Genomic DNA, 17939 nt, shown 5'->3' on the forward strand with positions numbered 1-17939 from the left:
CCTGTTCAGGTTCAGGTGGCTGCTCCTGTGGGGGCTCCTCTGGCGGCTCTGGGGGTCTGAGCATCTCCTGCACCCTCCCCACCTCCTCACGGGCACTCTGCAGCTCCTGCAGGGCTGCATACAACGTAAAGTGCTTTGAGTGCTTAAAGCAGTGGAAAAGCGCTATATAAATGCAGTGCATTTACCATTTCACGCACGCACACACGCACGTTCGCACGCACACACACACACACACACACACACACACACACACACACACACACACACACACACACACACACAGGTACATATGCACACTCAGATCCAGACATGTTCTCTGTACAAAATTTGAATTCGATGTGTACAATACATAGTGTGAGTTGTAGCTATTAGTCTGTTCTATCAGTACCCCATTTGCAACATTGTTTTTGTTACTTCAGCCGCTTCTCTACGTAATGCCCACCCCCCCACACACACATATGCACGTGACGCATGCATGCACACAGGCACACACGTAGGCCCTACACGTATGTACAGTAATGCCCACCCCCCACACACATACGCACGCATGCCAGCTTGTGATGACAAGTCACTCGATTGTTGCTGAGCTGTGTTGGGTGCACTTACTGGAAGCCTGGTGGCTATGGAGGGTGTCCAGCCTGCTGCTAAACATCTCCATCATCTTACTCTGTGTAGGGACACAGTGTGGGGATAATAGTCAGGGTATACAGCAGGGGTGTCAAACATACCGCCCGCGGCGCCCGCGGGCCGCATCCGGCCCACCAGAGGGTTCCATCCGGCCTGGATGTATAAAAAAAAAAAAAAAAAAAAGTTTTTTAATTTTTTTTTTTTTTTTAATGAAATAACCGAAATGCGCAATTACGGCCCTCGGGGCAAAATCGAGACCTGCATGACATTAACCCAATGGTCCCTCTGTTACACTGTATATATGTAGTAAAGTGCACATCACACTTCTATTATAAATAGTGAATTTGTACTGTAACAGGCATTTGATAAAGCTCATATATTATAGACCTCATATATAGAGATAAAATGTTAATACTTCTTATTCGTATTGTATTGGTATTGGTTGTAATTAAATAATAAATATACAGTAATTGGATTGTATTGGTTCCTATTAAGCTCAAACTGGAAACGGGATGTTAGAATGCGTGAAAATGCAGGAAATTACATATAAGAAATACAAAATTTTCTGGGGGAAAACCCCCAGACCCCCTGCCAAAAAGAACTGTCCCATATTTAATTAATTGACGGTTGGCAATGAATGAATGAAGTCAAGGAAATTTTGCATAGGATTATCAGTATTGCATTGCTTTCTACTTATTCAACACACTTAAAACGTGATAGTACTGAACACTAATCCTCTGCTTTACGTTTTTTTTTTTTTTTGCGATGATGTTACTAATGCGGCCCGCTTGAGGTCCACATGGGTCCAATGAGTTTGACACCCCTGCTATACAGTATATTCAAGGCCATCTGACCCTTCATGGTTCACCACATTTTTTTTTTAACTTTACCGATACTTTACCTAGGCTATATTTTACAAAAGCATATATTCAAGGTTTTTCGTCAAGTCAAGTCAAATCAAATTGACTTCTCTTTGTGTCGTGACACCCAATTTGAGGACTGCTGATGTAGTCAGACCTTTTCCCTTTGCCAGGATGCTGTGTCCTCTCTGCTTCGCTCCTGCAGGGACCTCTGCTCTCGCTGCAGCATGTCATTCTGGCTCTGCAGTTTCTACATATGAACAGGGAATAAAACACTGAGTATTGCAACCAGGGATACATGCATCTCATTCTGGCAGTGCTGTTCCTGCAGGTGAACAGGGAGTATCAAAGTGGGCATTGTAATAGGAATAAGGCCCACCGCACAGTATGTGAATCGATGTCACCTCTGTGACACAATGGCCACGTTTACATGATGTTTTTTATTCCGAATGAATAACTCTGAATTGAATAGTTCTGGAGTTTACGTTGCATTTCATTTAAATCCAAATTGTGAAGTGTTTACATGATGTTATATTTGAGCTACATTTTCGGCAAACAGTCTACATCTGTTTGTTTTTTTGCTGATAACAAAATGTCATGTGAATGTACTGCAGCAGTCTAACAAATCTCAGTCCAGGACCACATGTTGTGACTAACACCATAGCTCGTTGTCAATAGGTGTGGTGCTGTGCTTGGCTTACTGTAACTCACATTGACTTTTTCCTCCCAGAAAGCGTTCTTCCTCTCCACCTTCTCCTGGTAAGCTGCCAGCATTTTCTTCAGGATGTTTAGCTTGGACTGGTAGTGGCCCCTCACTTTACTCACTGTCTTCTCCTGTGGACCATTGCGAACAAGAAACACCATGCATTTACAAAGAACTCACAAGATCACACACACACAACCAGGCATGCACACACGCACACGCACACGCACACGCACACACACACACACACACACACACACACACACACACACACACACACACACACACACACACACACACACACACACACACACACTCCTGTGCACAGTATTCACCTGGGTCTCTCTGGAGGCGATGAGGAAGTTTTCCTCCAGCTCCTGGACCATCTCCTGGTGTTTGTTCTTCATGGCTACCATGTCATCTGCCATCTGGTTACATTACATTACATTATATTGCATGTGATCCATTACATTATGTTACATTACACCACATTACATCACATGACATTAGCATTAAAATGGGGCCTCCAGCTTGCTCTCCAGATTTGTTGCCAGATTTGTCTGATTAGTTCCAGTTCAAATGATTTGAAATGTAATTGATTTCTATGGCCATAAATCTACAGAAAAAAACTTCCCATTGCCCCTTTTTGGCTGTATTTTACCCACAGACGGACATCCCAAGGAGCCCAACACACACACGTACGCGCGCGCGCACACATACACTCGCACACACACACATGTAAACTGTACTTGTGTGATGCAGAGTTTGGCCGAGTCGTAGGGGATGAAGATCTTGAGGTCCATGGCTCCCTCACTCTCCTGGTCCCGCAGGTGTCTCCCAGGCATGTGGGCTGGACCAGGCCCTGTAGAGTGGACACATGCTAAGATTTGGAAATCGCCAGTCACTAAACATCAGGAATTACTGAATAATCTGCCATGATGTCTCTCTGAGTATGCATGTATATTGATTTTAGTTCAATGTTGGTAATTCCTTGATATATTTTCTGTACCCACATGTCAGAGCTGTGTCAAGTTTTGTTGGCTTGTGGAAACAAAAGTCTATCATTCTGGAGGTTAACTGAGCTGTATCTGTAGCCTACTTATGGTACAGTAAGCTTTACAGCCTCATCTGGTGAGCTTTAAATATTGACTGTTGTGAGTAAAGACAGGCTCCTCCTAACAAAAGAGTTGTAGAGACATAACTAACAGGCATCATATGAGATTAAGGTCCTCTTGCAGTAGTAAAGACCCTTCTCTGCTGTGACTGTTTTATGCACTAATCTCCAATACACTAAAACCTTATGTACAAACCCTGCGGTCATGTATAAAAAGTTTAATGCAAAAAACAAACAAACAAATAAAAAAACAACAAAAACATTGAATCAACCATGCTTGGTGCTTCAGCATGTACTGTATATTAGTAATTATGTCTTTCATAAGTTGCTTTGGATACAAGCCTGTCAAATGTGACGTAAAATCATTGTAGGTGTGGATGGTAAGGATGTCCATATCACTTTTGACCAACCAAGCTCGTCCCCACCACTTTTTCCACAAATATAATGCAGTATAGAAGGCCTAACAGTATACCTGGACAATTTACCATTGTAATGTACCCACCACTTTCCAAGTAAAACCTACACCTTTGAATGTAATGTTGTATTTTATGTTGCAAGAGTTGTACAGTAGGCTATATATATATATATACTTCACCTGTGTCTCTGTGGTCCGAGCTGTCAGCTGGTCGCTTCGCTGATATCCAGTGTCTGAACGTGTCCCATTTCTTACGACCTTTGATTACCCACGATGCCTCTGTGAGAACACCATTAAAACATTCTGTTTACTTGAATATCTCAAGATGTTCTGTTTTAATGAAATTAATTATTTTCAAATCACACCACCTGTCTGTAGATAATTGTAGCTTTATCACCATCAAGAAAGAAATAATACTGTATGTATCTGTTGTCATCATATTGTGAGAAACAAATTATTCACTTAGGTCCCAGAGTCTCTAATCAAAGGTGATCATGCTCTGGGTTTTGACCAAATGCGGGGGTTCGTCAGTAGGCTACTACATACCATCCTATCAACACCTTCAACTGATGTATGAAATAAAGACTAGCCCCTGACTCCACACTCACCACAAAAAAGGACTGAGCTTCATTATTTTATCAATTTTCTTTTATGCTAATTTAGGCCTTTGTGGAATAAAGTCAGACTTGCCATCATCACGTTGTGAGTAACAACATAAAATGTGTTCATAGGATTCTCAAAGTAATATCAGCCAGACAAACAGGCAGCAGTGCAGGTTCATAAGTGCACTCATTCTTTGGCCTGGACTCAGAGGGTCTGCCAGTAGTGTCAGTAATATGTGAACGTTATTAGTAGGGCTGGAAGACATTTCACAACTCTGATAACAGCATTCCTTTTGCATTATTCTGCAGACTGTTATGCTGATTTAATTAATTGGGTGGGGAGCAACTGGAATGATCTGTCAGTGCATAGTAAATCAAAAATAAATGTTGCAGAATATCAAGACTTTAATGATCTTGACAAAAGCAATTTTCAAGGTGTTGAGGAATGGACACACCTCCCGCATTCGCTGCTGATCATCAACTAAATTGCCAAAACACTACAGAACTACAACAGTAACATGCTTTTGTCATGAGATTGTCCCAGAAAATGCTGACCGTCAATCGAGTGTAACTTTACCATAGCGGAAATTAGGGAAGTGTTTAAATACAGTTTTCTGCTGTGGTCAGCTGTGGGGTTCATGTGGGGTTGAAGGGGGGGGTATGGGGGCAGAAGCAGATTTGACATGCACAGAGCAGAGGCCAGAGGATAAACTGGGCTCAAGTCAGGGGTGCGTTTCTCGAAATCGTAGTTGTTAGCCAATTAGCAACTCAGGTAGTTGTCGATGGGAAATTGTATTGCAAACAATAAAGTAGCAAACGTAGTTAGCAGCAACTATGGTTTCGAGAAATGCCCCCCAGAGCCGTATTGTAAAGCCATACAGCCCTGGTGTAAGTCATGTAAGACACAGCCCTCTTGTGGTAGTAAATGTAAATGCATTCAGAAAGAGGCCAGAATGGAAGTGAAGATTCACATGTGTGCCAGACACTTTGGTACCAGCTTGCCAGGTCAAAATGCAGTTTCCTCTTACACTGTTTATAATTTATAATCTATGCCAGCAGTCACAAAGTACAATTACTTACAACTGTCATTCTGCAATGTCTAAATATCATATTTAGTTCAGATAAAAAATACTCAATACAGAATCATTTTGACATGACTGAATAGAAAAAAAAACGCTGTGAAGTCTGTACACTATAGGTAGGAGGAATATTTGATAGAAATGTGATAGCTGTGTAAATCATCAGTATTAATATTTCTCCCTGGAAAGAACCAGACATACCCAAGATGTTTCAAGGACGTGTACAGTTTATTATTTCACTTGATGTGGTTTACATTCATGTCAATATTACGGCAGTAATCTACGAATATCAAAAGAAAAGTTTCCAAAATTATATAATTCACAGAATTTTTTCAGTTACAATCCTAACCCACCACATATTGTCCATAATATATTGCCCGCAGGTCAAGACGGAAATTGAACATGCACTATACAGTAAACATACACAAGACATGATAAACAAAAATATCAGGAAGACTACTTCAGGACAATGTTACATGTGACTTCAGGCGTATTTTTATAACAATTTCATTAATACTATTACTTAGTTACTTCTTCTATGAAGACCATCTTTGTAAAAAGGAAAAAAACATTGAATGAAACAAACCAGAAAACAATGTCCATAATTCCAGAAGGCCTAAAGTGCCAATGCAATGATAGCTAAAAATAATAAAAATGCACATCTTCCTTTAGGTAGGCCTGCCTAATGATTTTTAAGATACTGGTACTAGAAGCAGTTAAACCGTAACATTGAGGTACTGTATACTTTTTATGAAAGACGAACTGCATGTATGACCTTGGCATAACTATAACTATAACTATAACTATAACTATAACTATAACTATAACTATAACTATAACTATAGGTCCCACAATGTCCAGTTCTAAATAGCATTTAGGCTACAGTATGGCTTGAAGTTCAAAGGAGTTCAGTTGCACTGCAAGCAATTTACAAGCCTCAAAAAGAATCCCAATTGCTTATGACTAAACTCTGTTGATTAAAATGACCTGGATGTATGAGAATCTTCACAGACATTATGGCTTGATGTGATCTTGTCATTGTCATATGTACTGTATGCACTACTGATGTGGATTGTGAATTCAGGTGGCCAATCAATGCTGTGCATTTGGATGTGTGTGTCTCTGTAATTATCCATTACAGAGATACAGGTAAATCACTGAAGTTTTCTGAAGGCTTATGAGGGTTTGCTGCTGTTGCTGCCGCGTTCACCTGTGTCTCGCTCCTGGTCCAGGTGTGTGTTGTGTACTGCACAGGGTCGGCACGCCCAGGTGTCTGCTCGCAGGTCCGGTACGCTGCCTGGCAGGTCCTCCATGGCAGGCATAACGGTCCGCGTCCTCACCAGGTTGGCACGACCATCTGCCTCATCCGCGTAGGGGGACAGGGTGGTCGACTCCCACGCACCTGGGGACAAAATGGGCAAGTAAACATGCATGCCTAACTTGGCATAATGACACGTGCTGTACGTGGCCTGGGTTCGAGGCCTGGTCAAGATAAAAAATTGATAGGTCACCTAAAGGTCAATCTAAAGGGGCCCCCAGAGATTCTAAGATCAAGTCTCTGTGGTGCACCTGGACACAGTATGGATAGGTAAAAACATGACCAGCATGGCAAAAATAACACATGCAAAACTTGCAGGGTGAATTAAACCAGACAGACAGACAGACACATAGACAGACAGGGTATATCCGTATTTAAAAATACCTGCATACGCATAATCATCGCCTTAGACTTCCAAACAGACTCCAAGACTTTTATATACTTCATGTCTCCTTAAAAAATGAGCAACAGTGCCTTAGATTGAGCACTCCATATTTGCCAAGCCTCCAGACCCCCCCCCCCCTGCATTCCACTGATGCACACCCAAATTCTCATGAATTTTCTGTCTCTCTCTCTCTCACACACACACACACACACACACACACACACACACACACACACACACACACACACACACACACACACACACACACACACACACACACACACACACACACACACACAAACACACACACACACACACTGTTCTGATAACTGGAGGAATGCTGCTGCAAGGATTATGGCACCACCAGATATGGGAGCTGGTCTTGAATCTAGACAGTAAGCAGAACATCCTCACTATGAGCTTTGCGCCACATAATGTTAACACATGTACTTAAAGGTGTATTGTTTAGTAGTTTATTTTCAAAATGTTTGTTTCCCATTAATAAATATCATTTTGTGAGTATTTACAATGAACATTAATTTCTAAGCATGGATTATGGCTTGGAAATTTACACTTGCCATAAACATGAGTTGGTGTACTTTGTAAATCCACTAATTTGAACATATATAAACTTTATTACAGGCTCAGGGCCCACATTGGACAGATTACAATACACACATCAACAATACAATAAAAATACACATACAATAAAAGGAAGCTAGTGAAGGCATTCATGCCAGTGTTCCCAGATAGTAGACATAGGCCTATATCTTACAAAGCTACGACTTGGATCAACCAATTGAGCGATAAGATCATTTTTTTGCACAATCAAGCCCTCTCATGAACTTAAAGGTAAGATTTCTTAACAGTGCCATAAAAGTAGTTAGACTAAATTTGCAGAATAACCCACTTGCTCTAGTACTCCTTGGTTTCTTTAGGAGAATCCTAAGACAATCATTGTAAGCTACCTTCAGTTTCAGTAGACTCTCCTTCTTGAATCTGATCCAGAGAGGAGCTGTATAAAGAGGGGAGCAGTAAGTCCTAAACAGGTTGACTTTGACATCAGTAGTGCAATGATGGAATTTTCTAACCAGCATATTGGCTTGGACATATAGCACTCTCCTCTGTCTGCTCATGTCAGCATCATCCTCTAGAGCAGTGTTTCCCAACCACTGTGCCGCGGCACGCTAGTGTGCCGTGAGAGATTGTCAGGTGTGCCGTGGAAAATTCTTGTTTAAAAAAAAATAAAAATTCATTATCAGCAAATAATGCCTGGGCCTATATGTCATTATCCAGTAGTGTCTGCTGTTGACTGGTGTCCTAATCATGTAATAATTCCTTATCACTAGGTGGCAGCAGGTAGCGAATTGCATTGTAGTAGCCGTCAAAAGAAGGCAATAAATGCCGTGAGCTCCAGTCAATACAAAGCGTTAGGCCTACATTTCATTTGGATTTAGGACTACCGGTACTTGTACGTGGGATGCAACGGCACCGATTCCATTGTGCTTGGTATGTAAACGAAACACCCTGCACACAAAACAAGAGTGCATACGACTTTGTTGCCCAGCGTAAGCAGACAGAGAACCAAGCAACATTTATGAGGGAAAAGGTAAACGAGAGCTAGCTGAACTTGTAGCTAAATCAAAAAAAAAAGTCACAGTGGCAGAGACGCTACCTGCCTGCAAAGCCATTGTAAATTAGATGCTTGGACCTGAAGTCCCTCTCTCAAATAACACAATTTTCAGATATTGATGACATGTCTGTTGACATCGAAAGTGTGGTTTTGGAAAAGATCTGTATCCGTGAGAAATTTGTGTTGCAAGTTGGTGAGGCTGCGCAACTGGACATGCGCAACTCCTGGCCAATGTGCGTTTTGTGGATGGAGACGCAATCAGAGGAAACTTTATTTTGCAAGGCATTGAACAGATTGATATTTATACATGCATACTCATATTGTAACAGTGGAATCTTTCCTAAATATCATTGCTACTTTCAGAATAAGCTTTATTTTTTGTATTCCTGCTAATAGAATGCTTTTGGACATAATAACAATTTGTAATAAATAGGCCTAGGCCTACTTTGAAGTTTATAGCTTCCTTAAGAAGTGGACACGTTAAGTGCACTTTCTATTTGAAAGAGGAAATATAAAAGCTGATTTTAAAAAAATACATTTTGTGTTTATTTGATTGCTATTCAAGACACTTTTATAAGAATGACTATATTGTTAATAGGCTCTACTATGATTTGTTTTCATTATTTCATAATTTTTGGTTGGTGGTGTGCCGCGAGATTTTTTGAAGGGAAAAAGTGTGCCCTGGCTCAAAAAAGGTTGGGAAACACTGCTCCAGAGTATCAGTTAGGATGTGCCCCAGGTATTTTGTGGCATTAGCTACCCCCAGCTCTTCTCCAGATAGATAAAAGGGAGGGAACTTAATTTTCAGGTCATCCTTTGTTCTACAGACCATTACCACACTCTTTTTAGCATTATATTTAATATCAAAATCCACCCTATAGTCTGAACAGATATTTAGGAGCTCCTGCAATCCACTACTACTTGGGGATAGAATGGTAAGGTCATCAGCATATAAGAAGTGATTAATCATCATATCACCAACCATACAACCTGTTTGACATGCCCCCAACTGTCTTGATAGGTCGTCCATATAGGCACTAAATAAGGCTGGAGATACCCCCCCCCCCCCCCCCCCCTCCCCCCCCCCCCCCGACATTAAAAGGTGTAGACAGGATGTTACTCCATTTCACCTGTACAGTTTGGTTGGAGTAACCGGAACAAGAATAACTGACATCATGGAATCAGGCAGTATGCCATGAGACACCAAACCACAAAAAAACAAATAGACAGCATTATTGCCAACCTAGGTGTTCAGCTGTAATATTATCAATGCCACAGACTTTTCCATCTGAAAGTTGCCCTATGGCCTTAACAACTTCATGTGTGTGCATTTTTTATCCTCTATCACACCAACATCATAAGGCTCACTCTTTATGCAGTTGAAAAGAGATGCATAATGCTGCCTCCAGAGGCCAGCATATCCTCGGGTGCAGTTACAGTAACCCCTCCATGTTGCATGGAAGAGAAGTTTTGGCTCTATTGAGGGTTTTCACCTCATTCCAAAAGTTGGTGACATTATTTGTAAGCAGATAGTCAGCCAAGGATGAAGCACTGATAGTCTGCTCTTGCTTAGTTAAATAACGTAATGCATATTTATATTTGGCATTCATTTTCTTTTTATGATCAAGCACAGGACCTTCTCAGGGCCTCCCAGCTAACACCCAGGCTTTATGAGCCATATTGGCATCAGTATGATGGCCAGTAACATAATTATTCCACCCAGGCTTATATGTTATATGTTACGCTATGTACAGGCCTTATTGTAGTGAAGTGATTCCATGTCCATATAGGCCTACAGTAGGCACTAAATGTCAAGTTTTCAATTGAGAGGTCCATCCACAGACCTGAAATCCTTTTTGGCTGTTATGGAATAGATGGCAAAAAAGGATTCAAGTGTGCAGACCTTTCTATCATAAACCTGAATTATCCTGTGTCCTGCAGTTGTTCTTATCAATTTGTGCTGAAAGTGTAGTGTCCGCAATGTGGGTCAGTAAGTGTGCAGCTCTGGCTGTTGTTGGTAGTGAATGACGGGTGTGTAGTGGTGATGGTTGGTGGAGGTGGAGATTGAGTACCTACGTTGTTTTTTTGATGGGGCCACTGAGTGGTTGCGCAGTTTCTTCCCCATGAAGTTTAGGGACATGCACACATTTTCATTGGCTGGGGAGTTGAGATACATGGCGCTGAACATTCGACCTTAAAAAAGAAAGACAGAAACAAAGAAACAAACAATTACAAATTTGACTGTTGCTTTACCAAAGAAAAAAAACTCTCACTCTCATTCTATAACCAACAAAGACTTTATGAAGCTATAGTAGTGTCTGGGAAGATTGTCAATCAACATTTTAACCAGAGTTTAACTGGAAGAAGAAGAAGAAGAAGAAGAAGAAGAAGAAGAAGAAGAAGAAGAAGAAGAAGAAGAAGAAGAAGAAGAAGAAGAAGAAGAAGAAGAAGAAGAAGAAGTGCTTACAGCTTAACTATACAGGCCATCCAACTGCAACTAAACTCTTTGAAATCTACATCAATCAAACACTAAATCATTCAATGTGCAAGTATGCCCTTCTGACCACATTCCCACAGACAGATTGTAGATTAAGAAAGCTGCATGCATTAAACTGTAATACACACTTCTTTTTTAAAAAAAAGAAATCTCACCTTGATCCAAGTGTAACACCTGTCGCCCGTGAGGTTGCAGGGAAGCAGAGTGGCGTTCAGTAGAGCAGGACGTTCTGGGGAGCTGTGGCTTTTACAGAGCAACTCAACTCTCAACACCAATGAAATATTAAAGTGCAGGGACAGGGCTCTGGTTACCTGAGAGGGTATTGGTTTGCTGCCTGGGCTTTGGTGCAGGTAGATTGCTGGCCATGATCGGGTTTCCAATGTGTGAGATAGAGATTGTAATTGGATATACACAGAAGGACCTGTCTCTCCCTCATTCCTTCTCTCTCTCTCTCTCTCTCTCTCTCTCTCTCTCTCTCTCTCTCTCTCTCTCTCTCTCTCTCTCTCTCTCTCTCCCTAATAAACAAGGTCTATGTGTAGTATGCACACAAACATAAACACATGCATGCGCTATGCAACCATCTGTCTACGTACAAGCAAACACAAACATCTCTGTTGACACTGGGATACGGGTGCTCCCCCCAACAAAAACCAAAAACAAAGGGAACATACATAGTTCATGAAATGTCTTGACTGAACTCTATCTATCTATCTATCTATCTATCTATCTATCTATCTATCTATCTATCTATCTATCTATCTATCTATCTATCTATCTATCTATCTATCTATCTATCTATCTATCTATCTATCTATCTATCTATCTATCTATCGTTTAGAGCGGCAATGAAAATTCATATATTTTTGAGTAATATTGTGGGAAAAGATATCAAAGAGAGAGACCATTAGCCTGTGGAAATGGGCCCGCCAGCTGTGACAATAAGGTTATTATAGGCTGTCCATCTGTCTGTCTGTCTGAATGTCAATCGGTTAATCTACAAACTGTATCTAGTGGTCTATCAAACAAATCAGACTTAAGTTGTATCAGGGTGATAATATCAATACAATAGAGAAAAAAGATACATTGTCTGACTGATACAGATAGGCTACATTGTCTGACTCGTCTCTGTCCTCCAGTCTAAGGGACTACAGAGGGACACACCCTCTCTTTGAGGAGTAAGCCCCTTGTTGTCGCTGTAACTGAGCCCTTCCTCTCGTCTGGCTTTTATGGCTAACTGGTTCACACACTGTAATCAGTAGGCACACGCGCACGTGCATGCATGAACAAACAAACACACCAAGTTTTCTTGGTTGCTATATGACAAAGCCTAATAAACACATGGAACTGGGCACATAGGCTACTATAAAGGCAATGGTGGAGAACTAGTGGACAAGATTGCTTTGTCTGCACACTGCCTGTTATCAGTCACTTCCTTGCTTTGCTAACGGTGAATTTATAACAGTGACAAAAGACCATTAATCTTTGGTTTGAGTATTTGCATTTGCGTTACAGCTATTTACAGTTTACAGTTAGCTGATTTTGCATTGCTCTCATCTCAGCATCCAGCCGATAACATGCTGCATTATACTGCGAACCTTTATAGGGGATAATATATTATGTTGGGGTTGACACAGAAAATACCTGTGTGGTGTGACAGTAAAACTAAAATTTCACATGAAAGCGTGAGCGCCTGTTCTTGTTTCATTTTCAAAAGACAGCTTTGATGAAGACACTGGAACACCTCTATTTGCTCTATTACTGTAGGCCTACACATAATTCTGGTACCCAAATCTAAACACACAAGTATGTTGTTTATTGTTGTTCCTAATGAGGTGTAAAAATGAAATGGCAAAGATTCCATGAGGGAAATTCATATTCTTATAAGAAAGTACAGCCGTTGCATTCCAGAGTGGTAAACACACTGTTTTCTGTGTGTGTGTGTGTGTGTGTGTGTGTGTGTGTGTGTGTGTGTGTGTGTGTGTGTGTGTGTGTGTGTGTGTGTGTGTGTGTGTGTGTGTGTGTGTGTGTGTGTGTGTGTGGTTCCTATTGATAGTAACTTGTAATATGTAATCAAATAGGCCTAAAGCACATAAAATGTGCGTGCGTGCTTGTATGTGTGAGTGTGTGCGAGCATGTGCACACAGATGTGTTTGCGGAGGGAAAATTACCTGGTAGTGAATGATGCGTGCCCATTTGTACACAAAATCTTCATGTCACCTTGGATTTCCATGTGTGACTGACCACCATCCTGTGCATGCCTGGGGAATGTAGAGCATGCAGGAACCAGGGTGTGTCATCCCAGTCGGTAGGCCAAACAGGGACATCTGGCCCTGTTACAACAAGTAAAGGGGCTTAAAAACTCTTTTCTTTTACACAATATACTATAAGAACAGTAGAGTAGAGTAGAGTAGAGTAGAGTAGAGTAACGTTTATCAATCCTGAAGGAAATTAAGATGTCCTGCAGGATACACTAATACACAGCAGCCTCAGAGAAGAACAAGATGTCTATTGACAGTTTTCAAACACTCCATCTGGGAATTCAATCTAAACAATCAGTGATGCCACTCAAGAATTCTGTAAAGACCCGGGCCGGGACACACATCTCCCAAGTCGGCACTGTCCTGGTACAACCACCATGTCAGGTCACTCTATGAATGATTAAAGTGATCACAAGGGCAACAGCTAAGCCAGATTGCATTACAAAGGGGCGGTAAACATGTATTGATTCTGTGAAGAATTTAACTAGAATCTGATGGTTGTTAATCCTTGGTTGGTAATCCTTTCTTGCACTCTGATATCATAATTATGTGACAAAAGAGTGAAAGAAGGTGCAGTGGACTGATTAAATCTGATCAACTGACCTTGATTCTGATCTGATCGATTGAAATCCTGTTATTAATAATACATGATGTTGTTTACTCCATTAAGAAAGCTAAAATGACAGCTAGTAAGACCATGCCTGTCACCCACGTGAGAACCTGTCAAATATGGGGTGGTGGTGGTGAACTGCTGTTGCCCAACTTTGCTTCAGGTCAGTCAGTGACTGATACAGAGGCAAAATAATGAGCCGGTTCAAAACAGTGTATGAAACATATGCTGTGTTATGTCATAAATGGGCCTATCAGGGAGAAAGAAGTAGATGATGAGGTTGAAAGACAGTTGGCAAGGAGTGTCCAATACACACCAAGGAGCTGATTTGGGATGAACTTGACAATGCCACATGCAAACGTCTGCACCAGAGAGGAAGACATGTTTGAAACACCTTATTTCCATTACAAATAGCCTACGCTGCCACAAGTGTATTCACTGACTGGACTGGACTGTTCAGTCTGTGAAAGGTGTATAATAACTAAGTTTGGTTTGTAAATGGTTTCCTTGCATTATATTGATTTCAGTTCATCATTTGCTCCATGTAGTTTCGTGCATAGATTTGATGCATCTTATTCAGGGACAGATTTTGATTTCATCTGGCCCTGGGCCTGACAACAAAAAAGGCCCCAATGACAAGATTCTGGTGTTAGCCAAAGATGTTAGAAAGCCTTTGTTGTTCAAAACGATGGTCCTAAAAAAGTGCAAATTTAACACAACATGAGAACATAAATGGCTATAGCCTAGAGACCAATAATGTTGTGTTTTTGTAGGGCAGAGGCTTGGGCTTTTAGGGCCACCATGGTTCTTGGGCCCCTGGACCAGGACCTGGTAGGGCCGTGCAGTATTATGTCCCAGATCTCATTGCAGCCATGTACAAATAGCCAAACACTTATGTCAACCAAGTTCAAGGTCATACAAGTCCTGATGACATTACATTTCACTCATCAAGACAATTTTGAGAAACGGGAAGCGGCTATGGCTATACATTTCTGCAGTAGTATTCTATCTCAGTGGATACATACTACCTCTTCTTGCCTGGTTTACTGTAGACTGAGTCAGCCACTGATGGCGTAGTTGCACCCTCCAAATCCCTCCCAGCCGCTCCACAAACAGTAAACTTCCAGCCTACGCCAAACGTGTGGTCTGCGGCGTTGCTAGGTGGAGTTTCGTTGGTATAAATACTGTGCCTCCACTCCTCCCCGGCTCCTCCTGCTCTCACTGGCAGCTTGGGAAAAGTCTGCTGTCAGTAGGTAAGCCGTGATTTTCCATTTAGCCGCTACTTCTTTTTTATTACCACAGTTAACTGAGTCGCTCTCCTATTATCAATCTATCTCAAGCGTAAAAAGTTAGCGCTGTCAACTAAGGTATTTCATTGATCAAAACTTTTAGAAGGTTCTCATTTTCACTTGCGATTGGTTTTCATAGAAGAAGTATGCACATCTGGCGGATAGGTGTAACACAGTTATGTGGTCTCACAGAGCGTCAGGTTTACTCTTTCTGTAAGCGTAGTTCGTTCTAGTCGAGTTGCAAAGGTGTTCAGTGTGTAAAAGTGCTTGGAATTTGGGCGTGGCGCAACGTTTTCCGATTCGGTCCGTTTCATTGAACTTCTTCCATGTCACCCATTCACGAGCGTGCGTCGCTCACGGCTTCATTGTTTATAGTGGTTAAAAGAATGGTTTGCTGTGATAACATCTACTCCTGTAAACCGAAACCATAGAGGAGTGGCGCACGACTTTTATGTACGTAGTATCAAAAAGCCTTCTGTAAATGCAGGACATAATATACAATGTCAGTGTGGAAGAAGGATGAAAAGCTCATTTTCATTCATTTGAACTGTAATGAACGGTTTGGCTACAGCCATTTCCCCTCGCTTTTGTTTCCACAGATAACCACCAGCCTGCACCATGTCTTTCATCCAGCAGTTCCTTCAGCAGACAGTCTATCTGGGCTTGCCCAATCAGGCAGTGAGTTTGCACAAGTTTGACTAAACTCAGAGAAGAAACCAAAAAAAGGAAGGGGTTGCTTCATTGGGTCAAACAACCTATATTATGGGGAAATATTACAATAGGATGCTCATCGAAAATTGGTGTTGATAATGCCGATGCAGAAGCAGAAAACTTTGAGGCACTCCTGAACGATAAAATGCATATCCTTCGTTTGCATTGGCCAGAAGAGGAGCATTTTCCTTTTTTCTTCTTCAGTGGAAAAAGTTAGCAGGCAGAGTTGTTCTAATGAGGGGAGGAGGGAGTGTTGGAGTGATGGCATGAGAGAGAGGGAGGAGGGAGGGGGGATCAGACAGCAAGAGAAAGAGGGGAAATCACTTTTTTTGGCCGAGTGACTCAGCGGATGAAGAATGTTCTCTGCCCTGCTCTGCTCTCTCCTCCCCAAAGACCATAGTTAATATCACTAAACAAAATGGATGCCTTGCTGTAACTGTTTCTGCGCGGTGCTTTTCTAACCTCTTACCACTTCTTGGGAGGGGGTTTCCCTTTCCCTTTCCTTCCCTTTTATTTCCATGTTGGTCACCAACCATAGTATCTTTAATGACGTGATGGGTCACTTTCGACTTTGGGTCACTTTGGATGTGTCAAAAATGTGTCTGTGAAGATTGTTATTTATTCGGGGTATCTTGGTGAAATGAGTTTAGATGTAACTCTTTTGACACTTGTTGTAACATGACATTTTATGTAGCCAAGGTGATCAACCAAGGTGATTCCTGTCTTCCACACTTCAGTATCCTCTTCTTTTTTTCTCCTCTTTTTCTCTCCTCTCCTCCCCTCTCCTTTCCTCTCCTCTGCTTTCATCTCCTCTCCTCTCCTTGTCGGTCCCATCATCTCAACATTATTCTGATGACGTCACATTTTTTGTCGCCACCAGAAAGGAACAGTGACAGCCCATCCACACTTCAGTGCCGAGGGAGATGTTGGGGTGTTGGATAAGGCCATCAAAGCCAAAGGTCAGACAATGATGCACTACACTGCTGTGTGTGAGTGTGTGTGTGTGTGTGTGTGTGTGTGTGTGTGTGTGTGTGTGTGTGTGTGTGTGTGTGTGTGTGTGTGTGTGTGTGTGTGCGCGTGTGTGTGCACACACCTGCATGCATGTCCGGGGTGCTGAATTAGGCCATCAAAGCCAAAGATCAGGGCAACAGATGTATATATGCTGTGTGTGTGTGTCATACATATCGTTTGTCTGTGAATGTGCATTGTAGTATAATGTCGTTGGTTAAACAACACCATCCAGAGGTAGGCCTACCCTTTTTGAGATACTCTCTGTATGAATGTCAGAAAAGTAGCTGCTGGAAAGGAATGAATGACCACTTGTTGTATGCATACCTGAACATGCTCTAACTGGCAGGTAACTGCCCTGTGTGTGTGTGTGTTTGTGTGTGTGTGTGTGTGTGTGTGTGTGTGTGTGTGTGTGCGTGTGTGTGTGTGCGCGCGTGTGTGTGTTTTTGTGTGTGTGTGAGTGCATGTGTGTGTGAAGTCAGTTCATGTTTGCCTAAGACCAAAGCTATTGTGTATGTGTAAGAAAGTGCATGCTTGAGCAATGTGAGCGATGCAGAGAATGTTTACTTTTTGTTATCACTCTGCACCCACCTTGCCACACACACACACACACACACACACACACACACACACACACACACACACACACACACACACACACACACACACACACACACACACACACACACACACACACACACACACACACACACACACACAGTTTAGTACTTTTATTTGGATCGCAGCACATTAAAAGTTATACAGACCCAAATACTGATGGAACACACACACACACACACACACACACACACACACACACACACACACAC

General features: G+C 41.8%; 2 protein-coding genes across 4 annotated transcripts in view; one reads left to right on the top strand and one right to left on the bottom strand.

The window, feature by feature from the left end:
• The window catches only part of si:dkey-96l17.6 (uncharacterized), a 32743-nt gene extending 21831 nt beyond the window's left edge, over positions 1-10912 (bottom strand). The window contains exons 1-2 of the mRNA XM_063195770.1: positions 10813-10912; positions 6611-6802 (exon numbers count right to left, since the gene is read on the bottom strand). Of these exons, the coding sequence (XP_063051840.1) occupies positions 6611-6802; positions 10813-10912 (292 nt within the window). The remainder of the gene's footprint in view (positions 1-6610; positions 6803-10812) is intronic.
• The window catches only part of anxa1a (annexin A1a), a 124457-nt gene that overhangs the window by 96296 nt on the left and 10222 nt on the right, over positions 1-17939 (top strand). The window contains exons 1-3 of one of the 3 annotated variants that reach the window (XM_063195771.1): positions 15269-15354; positions 15990-16068; positions 16982-17060. In XM_063195771.1, the coding sequence (XP_063051841.1) occupies positions 16009-16068; positions 16982-17060 (139 nt within the window). In that variant the 5' untranslated portion in view covers positions 15269-15354; positions 15990-16008. Of the gene's footprint in view, positions 1-15268; positions 15355-15989; positions 16069-16981; positions 17061-17227; positions 17238-17939 lie in introns of those variants that run through there. The other 2 variants (XM_063195772.1, XM_063195773.1) reach the window with 2 other exon arrangements.

This window comes from Engraulis encrasicolus, chromosome 3 (genome assembly GCF_034702125.1).
Source record: "Engraulis encrasicolus isolate BLACKSEA-1 chromosome 3, IST_EnEncr_1.0, whole genome shotgun sequence".
NCBI classification, from domain to species: domain Eukaryota; kingdom Metazoa; phylum Chordata; class Actinopteri; order Clupeiformes; family Engraulidae; genus Engraulis; species Engraulis encrasicolus.